Source organism: Microtus pennsylvanicus, chromosome 12 (assembly GCF_037038515.1).
Source record: "Microtus pennsylvanicus isolate mMicPen1 chromosome 12, mMicPen1.hap1, whole genome shotgun sequence".
NCBI lineage: Eukaryota > Metazoa > Chordata > Mammalia > Rodentia > Cricetidae > Microtus > Microtus pennsylvanicus.
This window is the reverse complement of record NC_134590.1, coordinates 30,168,579-30,195,513: the sequence shown is the minus strand read 5'-3', so window position 1 is coordinate 30,195,513 and position 26,935 is coordinate 30,168,579. Positions and strand designations below refer to the sequence as shown.

The 26,935-nt window shown below is 38.4% G+C and overlaps 1 protein-coding gene across 2 annotated transcripts in view; it reads left to right on the top strand.

Annotated features, from left to right (window-relative positions):
• The window catches only part of Gabrb1 (gamma-aminobutyric acid type A receptor subunit beta1), a 359,250-nt gene that overhangs the window by 269,902 nt on the left and 62,413 nt on the right, over nucleotides 1-26,935 (top strand). For both annotated transcript variants that reach the window (XM_075943134.1, XM_075943135.1), the window contains exon 5: nucleotides 8,976-9,058. In XM_075943134.1, the coding sequence (XP_075799249.1) occupies nucleotides 8,976-9,058 (83 nt within the window). The remainder of the gene's footprint in view (nucleotides 1-8,975; nucleotides 9,059-26,935) is intronic.

Sequence of the window (26,935 nt, the reverse complement as noted above, 5' to 3'; positions counted from 1 at the left end):
ATCTGGAGAGGACACTGCTCTTGAGTCCAGCTTGCCTGAATCTCCGTATTACCACTTACAGACTCTGAGCTTGGAGTATTTCTACATCAGGTGTCAGGTTCCTTAGCTGGATTTGGGGTGGAGGTAGATGACAATGGAATAGCAAGACTAATATAAGAAGGAAACTAAATACTTCACTATGGCAGTCAGAGCACTGTCTTTCCTGGGATGTCATGTCCTAATCCTCTGAACCTGAGTGTATATTATGTGATACAGTGATGAGCCCAACAGAAGCATAGGAGTCCTTCCAGAGCAAAACAGAGTACCAGAGACTGAGGAGACATGAGAAGAGAGGTGGAATTGGAGATAATGTGTTTTAAAGATGGAAAAAAGCCTACACGAGCCAAGAAATACAAACGGTTTCAAGAAAATGTAAGGAGCAAGGAAATCGATTCTCCCCCAAACCCCCAGATTGAACAGTCATTGCTTCAATTTCAAGACTCCTAAAAAGATTTAAAATGTATTATGTCCATGTGTGCTTGTATGTGTTTGGGAGAGATGACATGCCGTGCATGTCTGTGTGTGTGTGTTTGTGACAAACTAGTGCCACAGTGCATGTGTGGAGATCAGAGGACAACGTTGGGGAGTTGATTCTCTCCTTCCACCACAAGTTCCAGGGATTTGTGTTGTTTTAAGCCACTAACTGTATGACTCTTTGTCATGGTAGCAATAAAATCCAGTCTACAATGCTCAGTGCCTGCCATATGATACTACCTAAGTCTCACTGACCCCATAAGGCTAGAAGATAACAGTGGGTTAAACCTACGGTCCTCTATTGTGTGAGTTGAATATCTTCCCCAGGTTGCTGAAGCTTCCCAAAGGATTTGCATGTTTTCTTCATCTCCAGCATTGAAGCATAGGTCTGCTGCTCTCAATGAATTGGCTTAGTCAAGAACAACTGTCTTGGGCTGAAGAGATGGCTCAGAGGTTAAGAGTATTGCCTGCTCTTCCAAAAGTCCTGAGTTTAATTCCCAGCAACCACATGGTGGCTCACAACCATCTGTAATGAGGTCTGGTGCCCTCTTCTGGCCTGCAGGCATACAGACAGACAGAATATTGTATACATAATAAATAAATAAATATTTTTTTTAAAAAAAAAAAACAACTGTCTTAGTAGGAAACAGTTGCAGGACCCAGTTCCAGAAATGATGTCACAATGTGTAATTTAGACCCAACAACAAGAATGAAGTACTCATGCAGACTTTAGTGTAAAGTGTATGTGATTCCAGGCACACATTTGGTGTTCATTGAGCTTGGGTTAGGTGAACATAAAAAAATGTATAACACAGTAAGACAAAAATCTTAAAATTTGATGCCAGATAACAGTTATTCATAAATATTTGGGGTTTGTTATTTTGGTTTTCTTTTTCAACCATTGCAACACTTGGTTCCTACATGCAAATTGCTCTTATATTTCACACAGTAGGGCATCTCTTTTTGTTTCCTTATCCGTTATGCCTCATGCCCATGGGATTTTATCTTCAAATACCAATGGGTTTGCTACATAGGCTAGCATCCCTAGCACCCAGACAAAGTTAGAGCAGACAATGTGGAAGTGCACATTCTTAAAAAAAAAATAATAATGTCTGTGTACTTATTAGTCATGTCACAGGCTAGTCTGCTGTCTTCTCACATCCGTTTCTTTGGGTGATACATCTCATAAGGATTCAATATGTATCTGAAAGGCCAAGCAGACCATATGCCCTTCTGCAAACACCAGCAAATGGGACAGATAGCAATCACATCACTGCTCCTTACAAACAGTCTCACAGTCCTATGTCCCTCGATTTTAAGTTACTTATGAGCCAATAGTCCCAGGATACCGTATAGTCGACATTAGGAACCATGCCAGCCTTAGACATTAGAGGTACTTTGCAGTTCCAGTGGTGCCTAAGGTTGATGGCTGTGCAGCTTCAACCTTAATGAATAGAAACTACAGCATCAGAATCCGTGCTCTGGGAGCACAGCACAGCCACTGCGATTTCTGACCTAACCTTCAAAATGTCAATAAATTAGATTATAATGTAAGCTCTTCTAAATGTCTTTGAAAGAACAGATGAATGTTCTTCTATCATGAAGCCACCTCTGGGAAATTTGTCTTTAGAAGAATGAATAGTTAATGTTTTGGCCTGTAGCTGGTTCTTCCCCGTTGTTCATTGCTTCACTATCTGCTAATCACAGTATTTTCAGACACAGAGGATGAATACCTTCAGTGTCGAGCATTAAAAACAGCATTTAAAAAAAAAACAATTAAACTTCTGAAGCCCTTAATCAATCCAGCTTTTTGTGATCTTTGATACCTTTCATTCCATGAAATGCTCATGTGATCATCCAGAGAGAGTACGCTCTCACGAGGGTGGGAATTAACTGTACTGGTGGTTCACTGCTGCCGGCCACCATACTAGACAAGAGGACAAATGGAAACACAGGGAGCAATTATTCTTACAGATGTTCACTGGTGCTTCTCACCCAAAGACAGAAGAACCAGATAGTTCTGCCGAGGGACATCTCTCTTTTTATTGACATATTTGCTCTTGGAGATTTCTGCTGAGCAATTATTTTCCCCATGCCAATTGCTCATGCGCTTAGCTCACTTAGCCGTAAGTATTATGACATCTTGAAATGCCAAACTCTTAGTATCAAGGTCCAACTCTCTGTTGTATGCATTTGTCCAGACTAAAGCCTATATGAGTGAGCTCCTGCTTAAGATTCTTGTTTGAGTCCCAATATTCTTTCTCTTCTCAAAGACCCTGATGAGTATCTGTGGACCACATTGGTATTTCTGTGCCTTTCCTCCAACTACCACTAAATAATTTGGGGAGGCTTTCTGCACAAGTTGGGCTTGTAAAATCCTTCTCAGAGTTTGAGATTTAGAAGACAGGCATGCCAAGATGGAGGTGGTTTTTGCATCAGGCAACTCCAGAAGCTACACTTCCGCGGGTTCATAGGTTGCTTCCCTGGCTGAATTTATTAATCATTTCTCTCTTGTATCACAACAGAATATTTGAGGGGAAGAGGCCAAGGAACCCAAGCAATAAGAGTAGAAAGCACACTGAATATGGGTCAAGCCTCAGAACATTATGTGGACTCTGGAATAAAACTACTATAAGAATATTTTTGTATAATACCTTGGAAAATGTAACTAAATTTGAAACACTATTGAACTATTATCTAATGTTAAAGTAAATCTAAATTAAATTGGCTCATATCCTGGGTAAGAAGGCTCCAAAGGCATCAGATGAACTTTCACCTTCCTAAGGAGAACCAAAGAGAATTAGCAAAGAACTAGGGTTTAGCCAGCAATATCTTTTAGAAAGCACCCGTAAGTCTATGGCCATACCACACTGAATGTGCCTGATCTCATCTGATCTCAGAAGCTAAGCAGTGTCGGGCCTGGTTAGTATGTGGATGGGAGAAAGCACCCATAGTCCCACAGCAGCTCATTTTGCAATTCCCTAATATACACTCTGAAATATATGTGCTTAAAATAGATGACATTTGTGTGGAGGAAGTGATTTTACACAAATACAGTAGTTTTCATTTGTACCTTTTATGTTGAGGTTGCCTATAATAATTCATTTTGTTTAAGGTTTCTCAGAGGAAACATATTTCATATGTATATAGTTTATAAAAAGTATGTGTCATGGGAACCTAGGGAACTGGCATGGGACCTACTTAGGCCCTCTGCATCTGGGTGACAGTGTGTAGCTTGGTCTTTTGAGTGTCCCCTAACAGTGGGACCAGTACCTGTCCCTGATGCATGAGCTGGCTTTTTGGAAGCTATTCCCTATGGTGGGATGCCTTTTTCAGTCTTGACACAGGGAAATTTGGTCCTGTATCAACTTATATGTCATGCTTTGTTGATTCCCAAAGGAGACCCAGATCCCCATCTGAATGGGGAAAGAGGAGAAGTGGATGGGGAAAGAAGGAGGTGGGGGAAGGGAACAGGAGGAGAGAAGAGAGGGGAAACTGTGTTGAGTATGTAAATTAAAGAAAAAATGAAAACCATGTGTCACAGTGAAGTTTTGATCAATAATGACCTCCACATGGTATTGTAGCCCCTTATAACATAATAAGATAGAAACCTTCTATTGCCTGGTGGTAACATTGTATTTACGTCATAACCCACCATTACAATTTTATACTTGTTTATGGAAATGCAGGTATAAACAAATCTACTCTGGATAGTCATTAAAAATGTAGTCATTAAATGTCTGTGCTCTTTTATATGGATTTATAATATTATCCATCATTATTTTAGAAGAAACTCCTTTAATTCATAAATGTGAGTTTACTATAAAACAGAATACAATGTTATATTGCTGGCAATTTCATACATTTTGCATTTCTCACTCTCTCAGCTACACCAAAAGGCTAACCCAAGTGATGAATCTATACCAACCAGCTTTGTGGAACCACGCTCTATAATGTTTATGCATCACAAATAATAACTTCTCAGTTAACATCCATGTTGCTAAATGAGGCACCCTATATGTTACATATGCATATATGTAAATAATAATATATAATGTTGGTATACATATCAATGTTTTATATTATAATAAATTATAAGCTGAGATAAATATGTATCCAGTATCCTATTATAGTATATATAGTGTAGATGTGTGCATACTGAATATTGTATTATATATATCCAGAACATCTTCATCTATAAAACTGAACAATAGGAAACAATATAAATGCCTATCAATGGACGATTAGGAAAATAAATTATGTCATTTCCCTACAAATGCATGCATCATAGGAAAGTTTTTTGGCTTGGTTTGGTTTGGTTTGTTTTTTTGTAAGAATGCATATTATTTACTGATACAGAAATATTGTGGTTTGGACTGCTATGGAAGAACCTCCCTCCATAAAACAATTTGTTGTTCCTTTTGCATAGATTTTTTCATATGTAATAATTTTCAGTTGTTTACTTTCCATTGCTGTGATACAGATTATAATAACCATGAGTTATAAAGCAGCTTAGAGAGGCGAGGGTTTATTTGGCTTGCGCATCCCAATCCCAGTTTGCCATTTGAGGGAATCCAAGACAGGTTCTCAAATAGTGCTGGAACCTGAGGTCAAGAAATGAAGCAGAGAAGATGGGAAGAAATCAACTTACTAAGCTGCTCCTCAAGGCTTCCTCAGCTTGCTTTTTTATACCACCCAGGACCACCTGCACAGCAGTGACACCACCCACAGTGAGCTGGGCCCTCCCACATCAATTGTAAATCAAGAAAATGTCCCACAGACTTGCCCACAAGTCAATCAAATGAAGTCATTTTCTTGATTGAGATTCTCTCTTCCCAAATGCCCCTCGCTTGTGCCAAGTTAACAAAAAACACTATGCAAAACATTCCTCCTAATGCTTATAAAAGAAAAGAAACATATAGTTAAATATGTGGCTTTTGAGTTATTTAAATTATCCTTACACTTTGTAGACAACTGTGTTTTTAAGGAAGTATTTTTCAATTCTAAAGTGATATTAACAGATTATGAAGAGTAGAGTAGCCATTTGAATTTCAGCTACACTCAACCTCTACATTCCAGAAAAACAGTACAAGAGAAAATGCAAGAGTGATGGAAGTTCAGGTAGGCCAGCTAGAGTCAGGATCCTAGAACCTCCCAGTAATTTGGTAAGGTCAATGGAGCAAGTGTGGTGTAAGCTCAGACTCCAGGACAGTGCTTCTTCACCCAGTCCACAGAGCCTGTTGAGTGTAAATGGGTCAGAGTATGAGAAATGAATCTAACATCGTGGGGGCTGTGAGCCACTATAAGAGGTTTATTTCATTGTTGCTGTTGTATTGGGTGGCATGGGGGAGAAAAGGATGGTATCTAGTGCGTAGTAAAGCTTCCTCTTACTCATAAGTTCAGCAGATACTGATGCAGACACTGTTAAAGACGCTGGAGAATATGGGAGGTGGTATGAGAAATAACAGCTATAATAAGAACTTTTATATGCGGAACATCTGTTAAGCACAGAACACCGAGAGAATAATTATGCACACATTAAATCATTTTGTCCACACAGTACTCATAGGTAGTAGGTGTGTTGGTTTATGAGAGCATTAAGTCTAATGGAGCTAATTTAGCCAACCCAAGCTCACACCAATAGTGAGTATAAAAATAAGAGTCAATCCAAACTACAAAGTTCTTGACAACTTTACTGTGATATCTTGACTTTCAGCTATTGTATATGGTGAACTAATTATATTAATAATGGACATAATAGAATACTAGAAAACTAAATTCAACAGTGTGCTAAAAGAATCCTTCACCAGGAACAAGGGATATTTATTTCTGGAATGAAAAAAATTGTTGAACATACATAAATCTAGCTGTAGAATAGACCCTTAACAGGATTAAGGACAAAATCCACTTGATCATCACAAAAGGTGCAGGAAAATTCAATACATTTCATAACAAAGATTGTCAAAACCTAGGCATAAAGGGAATTTACCTCACTATAACAAAATCTAGGGATGGAAAACTCAGAGCCTCCTAATCAATATGAAGAGGTCAAAGCCAAATAATCATATTTCTGAAATCAAGTTATAATACAACTTTATAATAAAGAAAAAGCTGAAAGGTGCCTTTAAAAACAAACATAAATGAATAGACCAGACAACCCAGACTTATCTACAGTCAGCTGACACCTAGAACAAGAAAGGGAAAAGAGAGTCTCTTCAACAAATTGTGTTTTAAATACTGTGCAACCACATTCAAAAGATATTCCAGCACATTTGGAATCCATCTTGCATCACACACAAAATCAACCAAATATCAGTCAAAAATTCAAAAATAAAAAGTGAAATTCTCGCAGGAAATGAGGGGAAATCTTGGCACCGGGCTTGGGGATAACTTTGTAGCCATGAAACAAAAATCCCAGAGAGCAAAAGCAAAATCAGACATTTCAGATTAAAACAGGCTGACAATTGTTTCACAGTAAGGAAAATAATCAGTTTATAATGGGAGAAAATGCTTTCAATCTACATATTTCTAAATGGTAAATACCCAAAGTATACAAGGAAAAATCCTAACAAAAATATAAATAGCTGTACTGTAAAATGTACAAAGGACACAGATTTTAAAAAAATGTTAAAGTAAAGAGGTGTGTGCAAAAGTTCTCAACAATTTTAGGATAATAAGTCAAAACTTCAATGAGGTAGCATAACAGCCCCATAGTAAAGTCTGTAATGAAGATCTGATTCTTTTAACAGAATGTTAAACTCAATGTTTCAGTACAGGGATTTTTATATTAAATTAAATATGCATAAGGAATACATCCTAATGTTTTCTTTTGTTCCTCTATTGTCTTTGGGTGGTTTTGGAATCACCCAAAGGGGTGTGTACCTCATAAAATGTATTCTGGGGTGTGTACTCTTCTCATATTTTTTTTTATTTTTTTAAAAAAGAAAGCAAACTATCTGTTTTTCATTATACATACCCAATCCAAGTTCCCTCTCTCTCCTCTTCTCCCATTTCCTCCACATACTCACTCCTCATCCACTCCTCAGATAAGGTAAGGCACATTGCTTTGTGAAAAGGTGCAAGGTCCTCCCTACCATATCTAGGTTGAGCAAAGTATCCATCCAAAGATTACAGGTTCCCAAAAAGCCAGTACAAACAGCAGGGATAAATCCTGGTGCCACTGCCAGTGGCCCCTCAAACTACCCAGCCACGCAGCTGTCAACCACATTCAGGGGGACTAGTTTAGTCCTATGCTTGTTCCTTCCCAGTCTGGCTGGTGTTGGTGAGTTCCCATTAGCTCAGGGAGACTGTTTCAGTAGGTGAACCCATCATGGTCTTGACCACTTTGCTCATCTTCTCATGCCTCCCACTCCTTAACTGGACTTTGGGAGCTCAGTCCAATACTCTAATGCAGGTCTCTACCTCTGTTTCCATCAGTTGCTGAATGAAGGTTCTATGGTGATATTTAAGATAATCAAGATATCTCTTTCCTTACTCTCATCTCTGTCCTTCCTCTATTTTGACTATCCCATTCCCTCAAGTTCTCCTCGCCATTCCCCTTCCTCCCTCCTCTTTGCCTTCTACCCTACCATTTTTCCTTCAATTGATGCCAGCAGTCTCTTTGTGTCTTGGTCTAATCCTTCCAGTGGCTGTCTGAGTCTTTGGGAATTGTTCTTTGTCTGCTCTATACTGCCAATGCCTGTGTCTCAGGGAGTCACTGAGGTTTCTCTTAGCCTGCTCTCTTGGTCTTTTCTCCTGGTTCACTCTCTTGACCACTCTGTGCAGTCACAGCTTGTGCTTTAGAGTTTTTAGAGTTCCTCTCTTGGTCCTCTCCCTTGGTTTTTTCAGCAGGAAACTCTCCTGCTGGCTGTCTGTATAAGCTGAGGCAGGTAGGGGAGGGGCCAGGGTTTGCCCCACTATGGAGGGCCTAGAGAGTGGGGTGTTCTGTTGGGTGGCTGGGCACTCACATCTTGGTCCTTTCTCTATTGTATAAAGCAGTGTTTCAGAGGTCCACCAAGGTTGCAGGAGGATAGGCAAGCTCTTCACATTTTTGGTAGAAATGGAGAAGATTTAGTACAGCTGTCTCTTTGAGTACTTGCGAAATCCACCGACGAAGTCGTATGGCCTGGGTTCCTTTCTGTTAAAGTTTTTGATTACTGATTTAACTTCTAAGTCATCAGATGTTCACATATTTCATTTTTTCTAGAAGGTACAGCACTCTAGAATTTTATCCAGTTCTAGCTTTACTCGGCTTCTTTACTCTGCTATGTAATTATTTATGGTAGTCTCGTAGGAACTTCTAAGCAGTCTGCCGTCTGGTAAACATGGTTTGAGGCTAGGAAGCTTAGAAATAAAATTTCACCACTAATTTTTTTTAATTTACACTTGTTTGTTGTCAGGTCTCTGTGTGTCCATGAAAGGTCCCCACTTATGCCATGTCTTTCCTTTTTCTCACCCTGTAGGATTACAACCACCGCAGCATGCATGATGGACCTTCGAAGGTACCCTCTGGATGAGCAAAACTGCACCCTGGAGATTGAAAGTTGTGAGTTACTTGCATAGGGGATGAGAAAGTGGGATGTTTGGCTTGACACAATTAAAGTTAATCTTTCTTTGAGCTAATTGGCACTAGGATATTTTTAGCTGTCATCTTTTCAAGTCTTCACAATCGGTGGAATTTTCCTCATATTGGTGGCCATAGAATCATTTCAGTGGCATTATCTTTTGGATATTAAGGAAAGCCCACTTACTGTAATTCATAAATTTATAAACTCATGCTTTTTTCATCTTTCTTCATAACCTTCTTAAGCTTCATTAGGAAAAAAAAAGAAGAAGAAATTGTTTCCTTACCTTTTAACCTGGAAGACTGTGAATGGTCGTTTAGAAATACACCGTGGTGTAGTGTTATGTGGATGGTGTGTTTTCTACTATTGAAAAATATACAACAATAAATGACACCTCAGTGGGCTTATGCTTTAGGTCAGATCGTTCATGTTTTTCCCGTCTGTGGGCTGATTTTGGTCTGTGCTCTAAGGCTGTTTTTTATTGACTATTGTATTAACGAGATGAACACTTTCATCACTAAGATCCAACCTGACAAGCTACCCTTGAGTCATCGTTTCTCAGCCATCATCCTCCAGGCCCTTGAGTCCATTCATTGTGAAAATGCCATTTATTTGTTTTGAGAGTTACAAAAAGATGCAGGAGTTAACTCTGTAACTTACTGAAACGTGAAAAGTCAGCAGGTGTGTATTTTGGGAGTCTAAAGTACTTTCTAGAGCTAAATGTCAAGAAGGAAAGGGAAATGAAAACCTTCTAGCCGTATTATTGAAAAATAAATGTGTTTCTCTACTGCACTGTTAAGCAGCTACATAAACTTACTAGTCTCGTTGTACATAAATAAAACTGATCCTACAGAGACAATAAATTTAGATATAGCCATTAACCTACTACCAATGAAATAAATAAGAAAATTCAGAAATGCTCTTCAATTATTTTTTTTATTTTAAAGGTCATAAAGAACATGGTAAATATCAAAGGGTGTTATTTATTAAAGAGTTAGCAGTGACTTGATTTAAATGACAAAATGACAAAATTGGAAACATAGCCATGATCATTAATTAACGACTGATAATAGTTTATAAATAAAACAGAGCTTTTGTTCAACAGATAAATCATTATGTTTGAAATTGGAGTAGAAAAAGACCGGCAGCTGATGGGCTGATGACGGATAATGGGTTACCGTTCACCTTTGGCTGTTTGCCCACTGATTTTGTGATTTTCTTAAACATTGGCTTCCTTTGGAAAGTAATCTAAAACTGTCTTAACATTCTAAGGTCCTTCGTTTTCATTGTTTGGTTAAAGGGCAATAAATTTTGCAAAGTATTTTAAACAATTCCGTACTAAGAATTACCAGCATATTCTCCCCAAATTCACATTTTTTACATTGTACAGTGAGTTTTCCTACAATTTCATAGTGTGTTGTGGATTGACATTTTTCTTAAGATGACCTTTCAATCCACTCATCACACTATTTAATGACCAAAACAAAGCATAAAGCAGATATTAAATATTGCCTTGAAAAGCTCTATGGAGGCAGAAACATAATAGAAATTAAAAACCAAATAAGAACTACCAACCTATTGCCTTCTATGTGTTAAACTAACAATACAGTAGCATGTGACATCATGTGATAAACGCCTTGTGACCACCTCTGAGAGATACAGTATCTTGGATACTAAGATAACCAAAGGCAAGAATTACGATTAGATGGGATGGATGGGGAGCCAAGCCCAGTTATGTTTCCAAGCCCTGTTCTACTCCCACAGACCTCTGCAATCAACAGATGAGGAAGGGGGCAGAGGCTCCATGACTAGTATTGCAACAGCTCTCTGCAGGGCCAGGAATCCTATATTAGGCAAAACAAGTCTAGATCTCCCAATATCATCTCTGCTACAGGTCAGAACCAATCCTAGAAGCTGAAGCAGAATTCAGCTCCTAAGTCACATGCCTAATATTTACAGTTGAAAGGGAGGATATTTTGTTGATTCAGCAAACCAAGCAGGCCCTAATTCCTTAGGGGAGAAAAATATGCGTATGTACAAACTTACCCAGAAGTCTTGGTATTACTTAGCTCAACAGTGTGTTTAAAATACTTTTCATCTTAGCAATTGACCAACCGATGTAATGAAATGTAATCTTAAGAATAAAATCTTAAGAATAAAAAACCATTATGTGGTGCAGAAAAAATATACCAAAAATAATTAAGCCAACATTTACCTGCTGGCACTTACTTGCTTTGCTTTTTTTTTCCTAGATAAATACAAAATAAATTGGTTATTCCTTCATATTTTTTAACACTCCATAACTAAATGTATGATTTATGAAACAGATTGTCCTCAACTGACACTGTATTGGACTACAGCTCAGCTTTAATGGATCTAATATCAGTTAGATCATGAGAAGGATAAAATAGGCATTACTCAAAACAGGACTGAGCCAATCAAACTTTTCTGTGACCAACTGAGTGGAAACATTGCCTACATTACAGAATTTACTAGTTCGTATGTGTATCTCATTAAGACTGGGAAAATGTTTTCCATGGGTAAGTCCTTTGAGACAAATTAAAGACATTTGGCTTATTTTTAATGCCAGCTAATCAACTAAAATTGCAAAGGCCATAAAGTCTTGTTAAACTGAAAATTTACTTGAATTTGGAGCAGAGTAATAGCTTGATAGCCTCGGAATGCCATAAAATGAAGCAATGGTATATAGAAAAATCAATCAAAGAATTTAGTATAACGAGGATTTGGAATTCAAAATCAATAAAGCTATCATATGATGGCTGGATAACTACAGGCCTTGCAGAAATACATGTAGGTCTTAGGATAAAAATCATGGAGAAATACGTGGATGGCTTTTCCCACTTTCTTTAGCAAGATTAAGGAAAAACCTTTCACCTCTTCCTCTCACTTTCAACATAATGTGTCACCTCTTATGGCATTCAAAGAAGTAGAAACCAATGTCAAGTCTAAAATCTGTGTGGTCACCACATACAACCCTTCTTATTCTTCCCCATCCTGAGCAACACCTCTTTTGGGTGGGAACACTCGAAGAAATGTCTGTTCTCCTCACAAAGGGTACCCTATGGCAGACCAAAGAAATGAGTCCACCCACGTCTACCTTGTTGAACTAAGTATTTTTGGGTTACTTAGAGTGAGTCTAAGGGAACTGATCAGTGAAAAGCATACCCCAGAATGGGTAACAATTCATGAAACCTGAATCAGTAGAGCTCCCTATACAACTTGTAGGCAGTTCTGCTGGCTAAAATGTCCCTGCCTCACTAGTGATCGCTTGGTGCTTTTATAACCTGTGTAAGGGTATTGCTTGACTTTTCCTGGAAAGATGTAAGCAGCATCTATTCACCCTAGATAGGGCACCAATGGCAAACCAAAGAAACAAGTCCATCCAAATTCGGTGTAAATATTCGGTGACTTGATTGAAGTTACTTATAGAGTAATGTGAGGATTAAATTACAGATCATCATTGAGAAGCTCACCCCAGCATGGGTGATGACTCACAAGAGCAAGCATCCCTGGAGCTTTCTGCATGATCGTTTTTAGGCAACACAGCTGTTCAGTGCCACATCTCAGCATTTGTTACTGCTTATGTAAACTTGGGAAGGGTCCTTGTCAATCTTGTGGTTGTCACACTTTGCTGAGACTTGTGAATTTAGTTTACATCCCAAGCTTTGTAGGTTTTGTTTCCTTTCTGAATATTAAAGAGTCTCCCTCCAAGATGGAATGTTTCAATTCAAAGAAGCCCTGGTTCTTTCAAAATGCTGTAATTGGTGGCTATTGTTGTTGTTGTTGTTGTTGTTGATGATGATGATGATGATGATGACGACGATGATGATAATGTGTTCTAAATGTTTGCATCTCCCTAAATTCATACTGGAACCTACTCATCAGAGTGTTGTAATGATAAAGTTGGGCTAGGGAGTGTGGCTCTCTTTAATGAAGGTATTTCCTAGAGTCGCTTTGTCCCTTCCACTAACTATATTAGATCACAGCCAAAAGATACCATCTATGAAAGAGATAATGGATCCTCACCAGACACTAAGAGTTTAATCAACACCTTCATTTTGTACCTCCCCCAGGACAGAACTGTCAAAACTTTGAGATATTAATCCCTACTGTTTATAAGTTGCATAGTTTGTTCTACTAGCTTTAGCATTTCCACCTACCCAAAGGGCTAAAATAAGAACATAACACCTTTGTACTTCTTTGTTACCAAGTTTACTGATTCTTCACCATGCTGATTATAAAGTAAGAGGAGAGGCTTCATTGCATGTCCACTATCCACTCATTAAAACCAAGACTAATTTCCGATAAGAAATATGTGGGGGATAATATATGCTATAAGTAATCCTTCCAGACTTTGTTGAGTTGCTTTAATTTTCAAAAATAAGAATAGTTTTAACTTCTCCGATAAGAGTTAAAGTACAGCTTTGTACATGCAATCCAGCATCCTTCCTTTGTACAATTTCATTTTTGTATCTTAGACTACCTCAAAAATGATTATAAATGTGTCATTCAACAGCAAGATAGAAGAAAGCCTAATGCTTTGATGTCTTTAAAAATAAACTTGGCTGGGCAGTGGTGGAGCACAGCTTTAATCCCAGCATGTAGAAGGCAGAGGCAGATGGATCTCTGTGAGTTTGAGGCCATCCTGATCTATAAAGCAAGTTTCAGGACAGGCTCCAAAGCTACACAGAGAAACCCTGTCTCAAACAAACCAATAAATAAGTAAACAAACAAACAAGTAAACATTATGAAATCCTATGAGTTTGCTTTATCATAATCCACAAACTGTCTACAAATCTCCTATATAAACTGCCGTGAAGTCAATAAGCAATAGGAAAGTTTGGTGATATCTGGCTATTTTCTTAGAAGTATATAATAAAGCACTCTCTCCATGAACTAAATTTAATGGACCATCCACTCGGTCTATTAGTCTTAAAGTACAACCATTCTACTCAAATGCTTTTCTGTAACAATGTGTATACACCATTCTAACCCATAACCATGTTTGATTATAAAATAAATTTTATGAAATAAAGTTTTAAAGCCACCAAAATGACTGGTTAAAAATAATGTATCTACAAATTTATCCTACTATAAAATGGTCTCAAAAAGTATGAGGTTTGCAGAATTGAAGTGCTAAGTTTTATTTATGTAATTTGATAATAACTGGAAAAAAAGTCAAAATAATCATGGTCCAACATCAGACCTAAGTAAGTCTATACAAGAATCATGAGTGTCACCTAAGTTTTAAAGCTATATTAAGAACATCTAATTTAGAATGAGAAAACAAGGACATGAAAAGAAATATTTAGAGAGCTCAGAGAGCCATTTCTGAATATTTTAAGCACTATGATACAGGAGACAAAACATAGCTTCAAGGTTGTGTGACAAATTGTGGTTTACCAGGAAAATAAAGTCCATAGAGAGACAGGGACCACAACACATACAGAGATACAGAGAGTAATCATAAAAAATTGGGCCATGCTCTTATGGGGGCTGACAAGCCCTGAGTTCTATGGGATGAGTCAGCACCTGGAGAGCTAATGGTCCCAATCCTAATACAAATTCCTGAGAACCAACAGAGTCAATGGTATAGTTTAGCTACAAAGCCAACTGACCAGAGACCCAGTTAAAGCCAGAGTTTCCAGTCAAGTCCAAAGGCATAAACAAAGTTGACATCTTAGTTTGAAGGCAGCAGGAGAAATTCTCTCACTCAGAGAAGAGTCAGTGTGTTTTCTATCTAAACCTTTAGGTAGGTTTGGAAGAGGTCCTATCACATTCCAAAGGCAACCTGCTTTCCTCATTCTACTGATGTAAGTGAACAACCTTACAGGAACATCCAGAAGACTGGTCATATGTCATAGCCACTGCATGGTCCAGTCAAGTTTATGCCTAAAACCAAGCTAGAATGCCAGGATAGATGCATCCAAGTGAATTCAACTAGAATGCCATGAGTTATGAACCCACATGGCTCAGGCAGTGTTCAGTCATTTGCAAATAAGTAGCAGTGGATAGTCATGAAATAAGTTTCTGCCTAAGAAGAAAAACTTCTTTCCCTGTGGAAATTAATTGGAAATGGCCACCTACTGTTAATAATGCAGAAGAGATTTCTCAGTAGGAGACAAGTTTCATTTTACAAACTTCAGGGTCTCTTTCAACCTCCAAACTAGAACTCTTGGAGTTTATTCAATTTCATTATTTCACCAATAAATTGCTTTAGGCACCTGCCTAAATAATATTAGTGTTGAAGTGTTTCTGATATATAAAGCAAAGTTGAACATAGGAAAAATGTTATGAATACACGGATGTATAAATACAAGGAAAATATGAAATATGTGATACTTAAAAGCAAAAGCCTTAAAACCATTCTTATTTTATCCCTTCCTGTTAAATCATTAATTTAGATCTAAGATAATTTAAAAATAGCATCTACAATGTACTGCATCCTTTCTATTCATAGTTATTAAACACCAAAAAATAAGAGAAGCAAATTGAACCTCATGAATGATTCATAGCTTCCCTTGCTTTATGTCCCCATTGTCAAGGAAATTAGCAGCCTTAGATATCTCCTTAGATAAATTTGATTTTGTCATATTCAGTAGAGTACTTAATGAAAATGAATATTTCAAATTTATGTTCATAGAAATGTTAATGAATTTTAGTAGCTTTTTTTGATGAGCAGAAGGAGTAGTTGTAGAGAGGATGGGGAATTTTTCTGAATTAATTTATTCCTTTATCCAGCCTGCTTCCTTAAAAATATAAAATTTCTCTCTCCCTCTCTTTTTTTCCCTTTATCCTTCTCCATCTCTCCTTCCCAGACCCTTCCTCCTCCTGCTCCTTCTCTCCCTCCAAAGTCTCTTTTGCAATTTAAAATAAAATTCAGTGGAGAAATAGAGTGCCATTTATAAAAACTAATTTTGTAGTCAATTTGACTATAAAGCTAGCCTCACAGATGTTCAAGATAACCTTATAGACAATTTATTTTCCATACATGGGAAAATTTCTGCATAGATTGGTGATGATAGTTATTTGACGTATTTCAGTTTCTGAAAGTTTCTTTTCATTATTAGAAGGGTTGACCGCAGAGATAGATGACCCGAGTTAGTGGGAGCTCACTGACTCTGAATTGACAGCGGGGGAACCTGCATTAGCCCGAACTAGGCCCTCTAAATGTGTGTGACAGTTCTGTGGCTTAGGCAGTCTGTGGGACCACTGGCAGGCAGTAGTACCAGGTTTTATCCCCAGTGCATGAACTGGCTTTCTGGAGCTCAAGGTATCCCTATGAAGGGATACCTTGCTCAGCATAGTAGATACAGAGGAAGGGGCTTGTTCCTGCCTCAACTTGATATGCAAGACTTTGTTGACTCCCCATGAAAATCTTTATTCTTCTGAGGAGTGGATGGGGGACGGGTGGGGGAAGGCGAGGGGCCGGAACAGGAGGAGGTGATGGGGAGGAACTGTGGTTGGAATGTAGATTGAAAAAACAACTTTTAAATAAAAAAATAAGAGTTGGCCATTTTGCTACTAGCATCCTATCACAATAAAAGTGCACAACAGCACAATATTGTCCATATTATCTAAACATTACAGAAATTAATTAAAGGCATTTGGGGATTGAGACAGGGTTTCTTTGTGTAACATCCCTGGTTGTCCTGGAAGTCACTCTGTAGACTAGGCTGACCTCAGACTCAGAGATTGGCATGTCTCTGCTTCCTGAGTGCTGGGATCAAAAGTGTGTGCCTCCACTGCTCGACTTTAAAAACATATTTTATGGTGTCAATCTATTCATCTAAAATTAGGAGCCTTTGCTGACTGAGGGATTCAATTCACTTCGATTCAAACTTGTGGTAATAATGGTAACTAATATTATTGATTAGATACTTTACAAAGATATCCCATTGAGTTATTGTTACATAACTTGATGCTCAGTGCATCAAGACAGTAACTCACTACATTTCAAAACCATAATATTATTAATGGGGCCTGACCTCACTCTGACTTGTTCAGCTAAGACTTAATACTATAGTATCTTAGGAAAAACCTCTGTCCTCAAAAGTCCTTCCCCCTGGCTGTCTGACTACACTGATGACCTTTGGGGGTACTCTGTTTAGGAAGAGAGCAAAAGTCTGGCAAGGTCACTGAACTTGCCCCAGTTCAATTCTTACATGGGTTGTTCTTTTATGACCTTCTTGCTAAAGAAACGGAATAGTGATCTATTTTAGTAATCAACATTATTTTCCCAGGTAACTACTATAAGTAAAATGTATCACAATTATCAGAAACCCCTTTTCTCCTACATGGCTACAAATAGAGTCCCCACATGTGTGTCGTTCTGGGCCTGTCTACTTCAACAGTCCTAGAGTTTCAAAATTCACTCTACTCAGAAGTATGCACATGAACAAACATCTACGAGCTTGGAAATAAATGTATTCTCATGCATGGTCTTCACTTGGATCATTCTGTGACCCATGTCTAGAAGGAAATATATATACATATATGTATGTATTTGTATATGTATATAGTTTTCATTTATGTATCAACTTCCATAGTTAAATTGCTTTATTTTATTTTTAAGAAAAAAGATATTAAAATAGAAATTTTTTAAAATATAGGGACCATTTTCCCCACACAGTGAAAGGCAAGTCCTGGCATGAGTTCTGTAAGCTTCCCAGACCATCACGGTTTGGGGTTTTTTTTTCTACCTTTTTATTTTTCACACTATCCTCTGATAAGATTCTCTAAATGGGAAGCAGAATGGAAACATAGAAACTCGAGAAGTTTCAGTAAAGAACAGTGTGATGTCCAGAGAAAGGAATGACTGACATGATCAAAGGGAAGCATTTAAGTTCTTTTTTACCTTATGGCATCTAACAGAAACCTCCATTTTCTCTGTCTTCAAAAGTGCACGCTGTGAAACAGATTGACAGGTGGACCGCGTTGCACAATGGACCCTGCGCTTCAAACAGATAGATAGTCCGTATTTATATATTAAGAAGTCAGGCAGCTGAGTCTAGTTCCATCAGTACCGCACTGGCATTGCAAGCCTAAGGACCCAAGGCCAATGTCTAGATCCCACTTTTTTAAAAAAAAGAATGTTCAGAGCAATGATGTAGTGCTTAGAATCCCACTGCTGAAGATGTCGAAACAGGCAAATCCCCAGGGTTTGCTGTCTAGCCAGCCTAGATTACTTGATGAACCCTGGACCAGTGAGATATCCTCAAAGAGCATATAGACAGTGCCTAGTGTGCACACCCGCAAGTATGTCTACATCCATACAAATGTACATGAAAATTAACCTGTTCTAGGACTCTGCTCTATTTTAAATATCTATATTACAAGACATATTAGTATAAATTTGAAAATTGAGGCATTGTTTATATAATAAAATTACTATGGAGACAGAAGTGTGGGCACTAGCCACGACAGTGACATTCTTTATCACGTAAGGGGGGCGGGGCTAGCAAAAGTTTACACTTGAATAAATATATCATTATAGGCTTTGCAGGAACACTGTACCAATCTGAAATTAAGCATCATCTGTTTCAGATGCAGAAGTAAGACCAGACGCTCCAGTTTCATCCTTCTCCTATCTGTGCTAACTGTACCCATTCGATTGTGGATTACTTAGGAAGGGAGATTGCCCACCGGGCTCTCACAATGTAACTGCATCGATTCAAAATTGATTGTATCTCCACGTCTTATATTATATTGATCTACAGTTTCTTGGAAAGAAAAAATTATTCGCTGAACAGAGCCATGACTTGCCTGCTGCTACCTTCTAACTCCCAGAGCAGGAAATGAAAACTTGTCTGTTAGCTCCTGGATGATCGTTGTCAGGAGTCACATGTACATGGCGATGATTAAAACTCAGACATGGCTCGGAACAGGTGCACAGGGTCCAGGAAGCTGGATTTTGAACACCTTTAAGATGTGGCTGATGTTCAATGTTTCAAAGTCCACAGTTTGAGTTGTAAGGTTCTTCCGATGTAACGGAACCTGTCTTTGCTCAGGGTGAGCTAGCTGCCGGTTCTCACCAGCGCTCCTTAATCCACCTCTCCTGCCTGCCTGCCACCCGCTGTGGGTGACATCATTAGCAGCAAGCCTATGTCACGCTGCTTGTTCTGCATTCGATTCAAGACAGTTTAAGTTTTTAATTAACTGAGACAGAAAAGTCATTTTAGAGTGACCTAAATAGCTCCCAAACACTGAAATCTGATCAGCTCAGAATCGAAGAACCTCAGTGTATGACATCCGTGGTTTGCTTCTCACCGAGAGAGGATTCTCAGAGAGGTGGCGTGTTGTCAGCACTCTTTTCTTCATTAAAACGTATTTAATTAAAATATAATTGCATTGCTTTCCTAAGGTCTTCCTCCAACCACTCACATGTCCCTTCTCTCTACCACCTCCTGAGTTCCCTGTTCACTCCTTCCCACTGACAGCCTCTTTGGATTATTGTTGTTGCCTGTATATAAATACATCAATATATAAATACCGTTGGCTGAAGCTGTTTTGTGTGGATTGTGTGCATCTGATTATAGAACTGACCACTTTGTGTTTGAGAACTAATCAGTAGGCACATCCCTGGGAGGAGTACAGTTGTCTATCGGTGAGACCCTGAAAGATTTTTTTTCTCCTTGCAAGTTAGCACTTCTATTGATATCGATGCCCAAATACACCGCCGTTGGTTACAATGAACATGAAGGCCTTTGGCGCATGTTTAGGGATATCTTGCTATTTGATCATAACTACAGTCTATTGGAGTCACAGCTGGATAAGACTATTGATGCTTCCCTCCCTGAGCAGCCTACACAGTCCATTCTGGTACTGTGGGAGTTAGTGCTGAGGAAGGAGGCTTTCAGGTTAGAGTAAGTGGAAATCTTCTGAGTCCTGGGTCTGCAATACGCAGCGTCTTCAGCAATCAGGGCTTACTTCCAACCACTGTGGGGCAATCAAGGACAACAGCAATAATCTATACAGCTTTGGGGAATGACTTGAGATGTTTTGACCAACAACTTGAGCAGAAGTTTCTCATTACTAAAAGTTTTGTTAGATAGTCTGTGACTCTTTAGGGAAATACCATCAGCCCAAGGGATATAACTTCACACAAGATGCTTGATATTGTTTCCAGTGTGTGTGTGTACATTAATTTATATTGTACTTTATTTCACATAAGTGTAAAATAATACAATTCCTTGAGGCTTTATCAAACATCCCTAGTGTTATTTATCCCTCTGTATTGACCTCCCTCTCACCCTTCATCCGCCTGTTACCTGTTCTTTGCCTTTCTATCACACACTCACATGCATACATGCACACAATGCACACACACACGCGCGCACACACACATACACTCTGACCATGGTCCCCTTTTCCTTTCCCCACTTCTGTAATTACTACAGGCTATTGATTCACAACTGAAAATTTGGAGCTAGAAATCAGGCCACACTAGAAAATAGTGTTGGCGGTAAATATTTTATCATGGGGCACTTAATTTTAATAAAGAGAAAAATAGCAAATACTCCATTTGCTTTTACTTTGACTTGTCTATGAAGTCAAGGAGCTGAAGGTTATTTCTCAGCTATGGGGAATTTCTGATTCCATGAATCATTCTGAAGAGCACACATATTTTCCAGCCTTTATCATAACCATTTTTGATGAGAATCTTTCTCAATAGAGAATTTTGAAAGTGACATCCTTTTTGATGATTCAGAGTCATAACTGCAAACATTTCTTTCTCATGGTGTCTAAAGCTCTTGCTTCATGTGAAGCAAAAATAGATGAAAGCAATTTGTTCTCTGATCCTCGATGTAACCTTAAGATGTGAATGCCTTCCTGGGTGGGAGATGAGGCCCCATTCTGTATAATTACTGAACCAAAAGAAAAAAATCAAGTCCATCTCTGGTGGATGATGCATATTTTTGCAACTTAGAATGGAGATGATTTTAATTCTAACTTTAAGTAATCTGACTCCTTCACTGGAGTCCAGCAATTGCTCTCTGAGGAATGGTCAGCCTCAAAGTGTTAGCCAGTGTCCAGCTCCGAAGTCCGCTCCTTAGCACCTTCCTCTATCTTGGCTGCAATGGTGATGGGCTCTCGACAGTCACCTGCATGCACTTGGTACCTACTTGTTGAAGTTCCACGCATGATTCCCTGTACTTATTGATGTGACTAGAATTTCTCACTTCCTCACAGAACTTGTAGAGGTAACATATGCCAAAACAACGCTTCAGTTACAGGGACGGTGCATTACATAGGTCTCTGATATTTGATTGCCTGTATTAGGAAGTGCAACACCTAATAAGAGAATCAAGTGTGAACAAGCTAAACTTTCCATTTGCTGGCGATTTTTCTGTTCCTAGAAATTTAAATTTAAAAGTAGGACTTTTTATAACTGACACTGTATCATAATAATTCTCTGCTTAAAGTTTTGTTTTGGAGAACATAGGAAAATTTCCAGAATCTATCTTTTGTCTTAAGCATATTTGAATGATAATAATAGTAATGAAAGGATGGTATTAATATGACTAGAAGTGATCAATCCAAGTAGCAAAATCTGAAGATAAAGCTAAGATAGAATCACTTGGATATCATTCCCACCTGCAAAATCTAGTCTATGAAAATCACAATTCACAGGTAAATTGAGGTATGTTATGCGCTAAATATATCCAGAAGCATGAAGGCAGAAAATTCAAATATGACAGAAATGAGACAAACCAACAGCTCTGAGATACACATCGCCCAAAGAGAATTCATGTGTGTCTTTTATGAGTAGGTTGTGCAGACATTCAAAATCTTACAAAAAATAGGTCTTTGTGAGTCCACATCTGAAAAAAACCATATGTAGAAACCAACCAGTCTCAACATCTATGCTGCCTGTGATACATTTAAGAAGTATCAAGTTTAGGGTTTAAAGCCTAACAGAGGAGAATTCTGATCTGGAAACATGAATTTATGCAGACCAGTAAAGGGGACAGTCTGAAAAGGATGTGCCTTTATGAGTATATTGAGGACACTAGATGTTACCCCTTGGCACATTCCTATTTTCCTTTAGCCTTGTTTATTTACATGACATCAGGTTTGGAGAAAGTAGGGCAGTGGATTTACCCAAGTTTGAAGCTTTCCATTTCAGCTTCAAGGAAAAGGTCAGGGAAGGGAGATGCAACAATGTACAAGGGCGCCTCTATCACACAGTCTAGGAAACAATTAAAGCTATGACGGGATGAGGAAGTATCAAACAGCAGTCAAATTAACAGCCTTAGTGTCAAATGAGGAGTGTGTGGGTGGAGGTAGAACAGAAACTAAACACGGCAAGAAGAATTCACCTTGGACTGGCAGAAATCAACAAGGCGACTCGAGACTTCAATTCCGGGGGTTTGAAACGATGAAAGAGAGAAAAATCTAGAAGGGACCATGAGGAACACATCACTTACTGAAAGTCGCAGGCTCAAAAGCGGGCACAGAAGAGCAAACTCGGTGTGTTTACGAGAGCCGGTTCAGAGGGCAAGGATTTGATACGAGCAAGAAGCGAAGACCAGATCATTGAAGGGAATGGACCATCAATTGAAAACATGGAGGGCTGATTGAGATAAAGTAGAAGAATAATATCTCTCACGTGATGTCTTTTGATAATATGCAAACAGCCTGCACCATGCTCAGGGCATGTTAGCCACGCTGTGACGTGTGCTCAGAGTTCTCACTAATGCAGAGGGCAATCAGCTGTTTGCTCTGCCACAAAGCTGGCTGCTCCAGCTCCTGCACCAGCTGAAGCCTGTTGTTGTTGGTTTCTTTTTTTTTTTTTTTTTCAGTTTTGCCACTTGCTGCCTCGCCTCTCAGCTTGCTGCTGCTGCGGTCAACGCCATCACTCTCTCCTCTTCAGTCCTGACCATTTTCGTCCACATCACCAGCTTTCACCTAACCTTTTGTACATCACCGACCAATCAAAGCCTTCTTTGCCTCCACCCTTAAGCTGACTGATGGCAGAGCGCCTAGACAGCACCAGTTTCTTTCCCATCTCCCCTTGCCTACTTCTGGGTTCCTGGAAGTTTCAAGTTATTTCGTCCCCCAGATATATAAAGCAAAAACCATTTCATATTTTGTGCTTCTAGCCTCTCAAATCCTACACTGCTATAGTGGGTCTTTGTTCAGATTTTCCAACACTGTTCTCTTGAAGACAGATCAATAGAAATTAGATTTTGGATCATCAAGTAGAAAAACATTCTGTTGAAAATTTAATTCAACATTAAATTCCTGTGCACTTCATTGTCACATTCACAGGCCAGAGACTTGGTTGCTCCCAGGTTAATGTGTTAAGCCTTTGAAAAGACTCTAGGGGCACGTTTCTGTCTCTGCTATTGACGGCTTAAACACAGCTATTGATTACCATATATTCCTAAACTAAGCAGCCTAATTTCAGCATTCCTCTGTGTGTTTTATGAGGCCTTGTGCTAATGGCTGTTTGGATGACTTGGCAGAGACAGAAGGATGCAGCAACTTTTCCCATAGTTCTTCTAAATTCTAGAAAGAAACTGGCTATCGTTTGTTGCACTTAATAATCAATGCCCTTACACAACTATAGATAAAACTTCTATTTCTTCAAGGGAGAGAGGCGGTAGTGAGAAAATATTCATTCTTTGACATTTTTCCAAAAATTTCTCTTTGGAAATTTATCAGTTCAGTCTTATCTTAATAGTTTGGAGAATCACACAGAGCATCATAAACACACCTTAATTAATACTGTTAATATGATTGATATTGTTAGCAGCAATTCTGCTCCCAGCAGTCATTCAGACCTTTAGTTTTATTCCTTCACTCACAACGTTCCTAAAGCCCTTACTGTGGGTGATGAAGTGTTCTTGCTAAAGTAAGGACCTTGGTTTAAAGGACCCTACAGTCTAATCTACAGGTTCAAAGCAATCACTTAGAACATTGAGCAGAGGGATGGGGCGGTGATGTGGTGTGTGAGTGAGGCTGGTGCACACACTCACTGCTGTAGATAAGAAGCTGTAGAAAGCTAATAGTTGAATACTATGAACAATACCATGAACTGCTGAGGGAGAGAGAATAATTGTTATGTGGAAATGTGGTTTGTGGTGGGTTAACACAGTAGATGACTCCTATGCCTGTGTGTATAAGAACATCAATAATTAGGATTCAGGAGATTGTGAGAAAGACAGGGTAGAGGCACTAGGGATGTAATGATGGACAGGTATGTTTTAAAAATATTGTGTAAATTCATGACATTTTTAAGGAATAAAATATTGTTTAAACGTAGGATGCCTTGACTTTCTTAAATCTCTGGAGTACTTCTGAATGTTTCAAATCAATACTTTATTAAATAATGGCTAAATAATTTAAAGAATCCTATACATTTTTCCCAAGTGCTATTTTACTATGTATACATAAATACATTAAGACGAACAGCATTTTATTGCCAGTCAAGATCTTACCAAGCAAACAGAAGAGTCACTCAACATATTAAGGGCTCCATATTTGGGTACATATTTTGGATCCCCATAATATGGGGATCCAAAACATGCACAAACAATTAGAAAAGCTGGCAAGCAGAAAGGGTGGGAGGGGGTACAACTTCAGCAGATTTAGTAATTTAGCAAATTACTGTCCAAAGACCTTCTCTCTAATACATTCATCTCAATGTGTGGGATTTCAGCATACAAATTGTCTAGGAAGACAAACATTAAACCAGAGCAAGTCTAAATGCCTTGTTCTTACAGATTCAACCCTGGTAAAGGAGATTTGGGGCACTCATTTCCAGCTCTTTCTCCATAATATTCGTAATGATGTAGCTAACTTGATGAGGAAAGAGCCCTGAAATCCTATGTTGTATCTTTGTGAGTTTTCACTCTATCCATCAATGATTTCAATGAGAGATTTTTGTTTTGTTTTGTTTTGTTTTTTCATGACAGGGTTTCTCTGTGTAACAGTCCTGACTGTCCTGGAACTCGTTTTGTAGATCAGGCTGGCCTTGAACTCACTGATATTCTCCTACCTCTGCCTCCCAAGTGGCTAAGATTAAAGTCATGCACCACCACCACCCAACTCTAATGAGAGCATCTAATGTACAGTGAACCAAACAAAGCTTCAGCTCCTGTGTATCTCCATTTTGATAGAACTCTGTTCTCTACACTAGCTTGCAACAGAGGAGAATTTTTAAGTTTGGGGGCCATTTACCATTATGGAGGACACTAAGATTATAGTATTGCTTCAGCTGTTTTGAGGAACAACTTTGTAGAGCCATACAATTAACCTGTAAAGGCAACTTAGTGTCCCCACTGAGTTGCCAGATCCCACTTCTTGATTCTTAGCCTCGGTTCCACATCATTGACCATGCTCTAGCAATGTAATCACAATCATGTAAGACTTCTGTATGATACAATGTGACTTTTGACCCTCACAAAATATCTAGCAGGTAATTCTTATCCTTCTGTTGGTGAAAATCTAGGACGCAAAATGAAAAAGAGTTTAATTAATAAGCACTGTTGGACACCAAATTAGGTTTTGACTTTCAATTTATCTCTCGTTCTACCACATCAAATTGCTAGCTTTGCTTGAAAACAGCAGTTCGCAACCTGTAGGTCATGGCCCCTTGGGGTCTCATATCAGATATTTATATCACAACTCATAGCGGTAGTTTCTTCCTTCTAATCATGTTTACTGCTCACATACAATCATTCTTTCAACTTAAATTCTGAACCAGTCTCTGGAAGAGTCCCCTTAATGGCTTAATGGAAAATGAATGGCAACATTTTCTAACTTGCTGATGGTAGCTGAAGAGGTAAGTCACATAACTTGATCCATTTCTGGCTGCCACTATAATGACTCAATAAGCCCTTTCTTCTCAGAAGAAACCTGAATAAATCTTCCTTTGACAAGACCCTCCCTTCCAATAGATAGGTTACTTGGAAAAATAATATCTATATTTAAGTCCCAAATAATTTACATCTGGCAATAATAGTAGTTATAGTCTTGGAAAATGAAAATACTTATAACAGAAAAGATTATTTTGGTCATCTCTACCACACAATCTGAGTAAAGTCAGATCTCTTTAAGGCTCAGTAATATTGTGGTCAAAATTCTATAACTAGTTCTTTGAAAGAATCTTATAGAAATTTGACTTAATGATCCCAATGAACACACGCTATTCTGGATTATAATGACACACTGAGAATATTTTCTGGTTTAAAATCTGCTTGAGCCAAGAGAAAGCAATCAAAGACCCTAAGATGAGAAAATAATTCTAAAATAACCATTTATAAAGTATAACTGCTGTAATCCAATGAAGAAGTAGAAAGAGAATTTATTTTAATCTTTATCTCTTTATACAAAAGATGTGAGACAAAACACACACACACACACACACACACACACACACACACACACACTGCAAATCTGAAACAAGCCAGTATAGTAACTAAAACAAAAGGAAACTAGAATAGAGAAATGAGAAACTCAGACTTAGTACTGAGGCTGGAAAACAATGGAATAATGGATTTCAAAATTTCTAAATTGTTTAGTGGTTGAAGTAAAGTAAAGTTCAAATCATATGTGCTATTGAAACTTTCTCTGAATAGACATGAGTGAACTCAGAAGGTTTTTTAGAAAGTGGCACTGAGTTGCATCCACTTTTTTATATGCAACTATTCAGTGTGATCTATCAATGTAACAACAAAGTACAATTCAGTAAAAAGAAAAAAATCTACTAGATCTAAAATGATATTGCTGAGGGAGCTGAAAAAAATGCAGTTCATTCTGATGGAAAAGCACCATTCAGAGGTAAAGCAAAGGCAAAAGATTTAGTTCATGGTAGAGTGTTTGCCTAA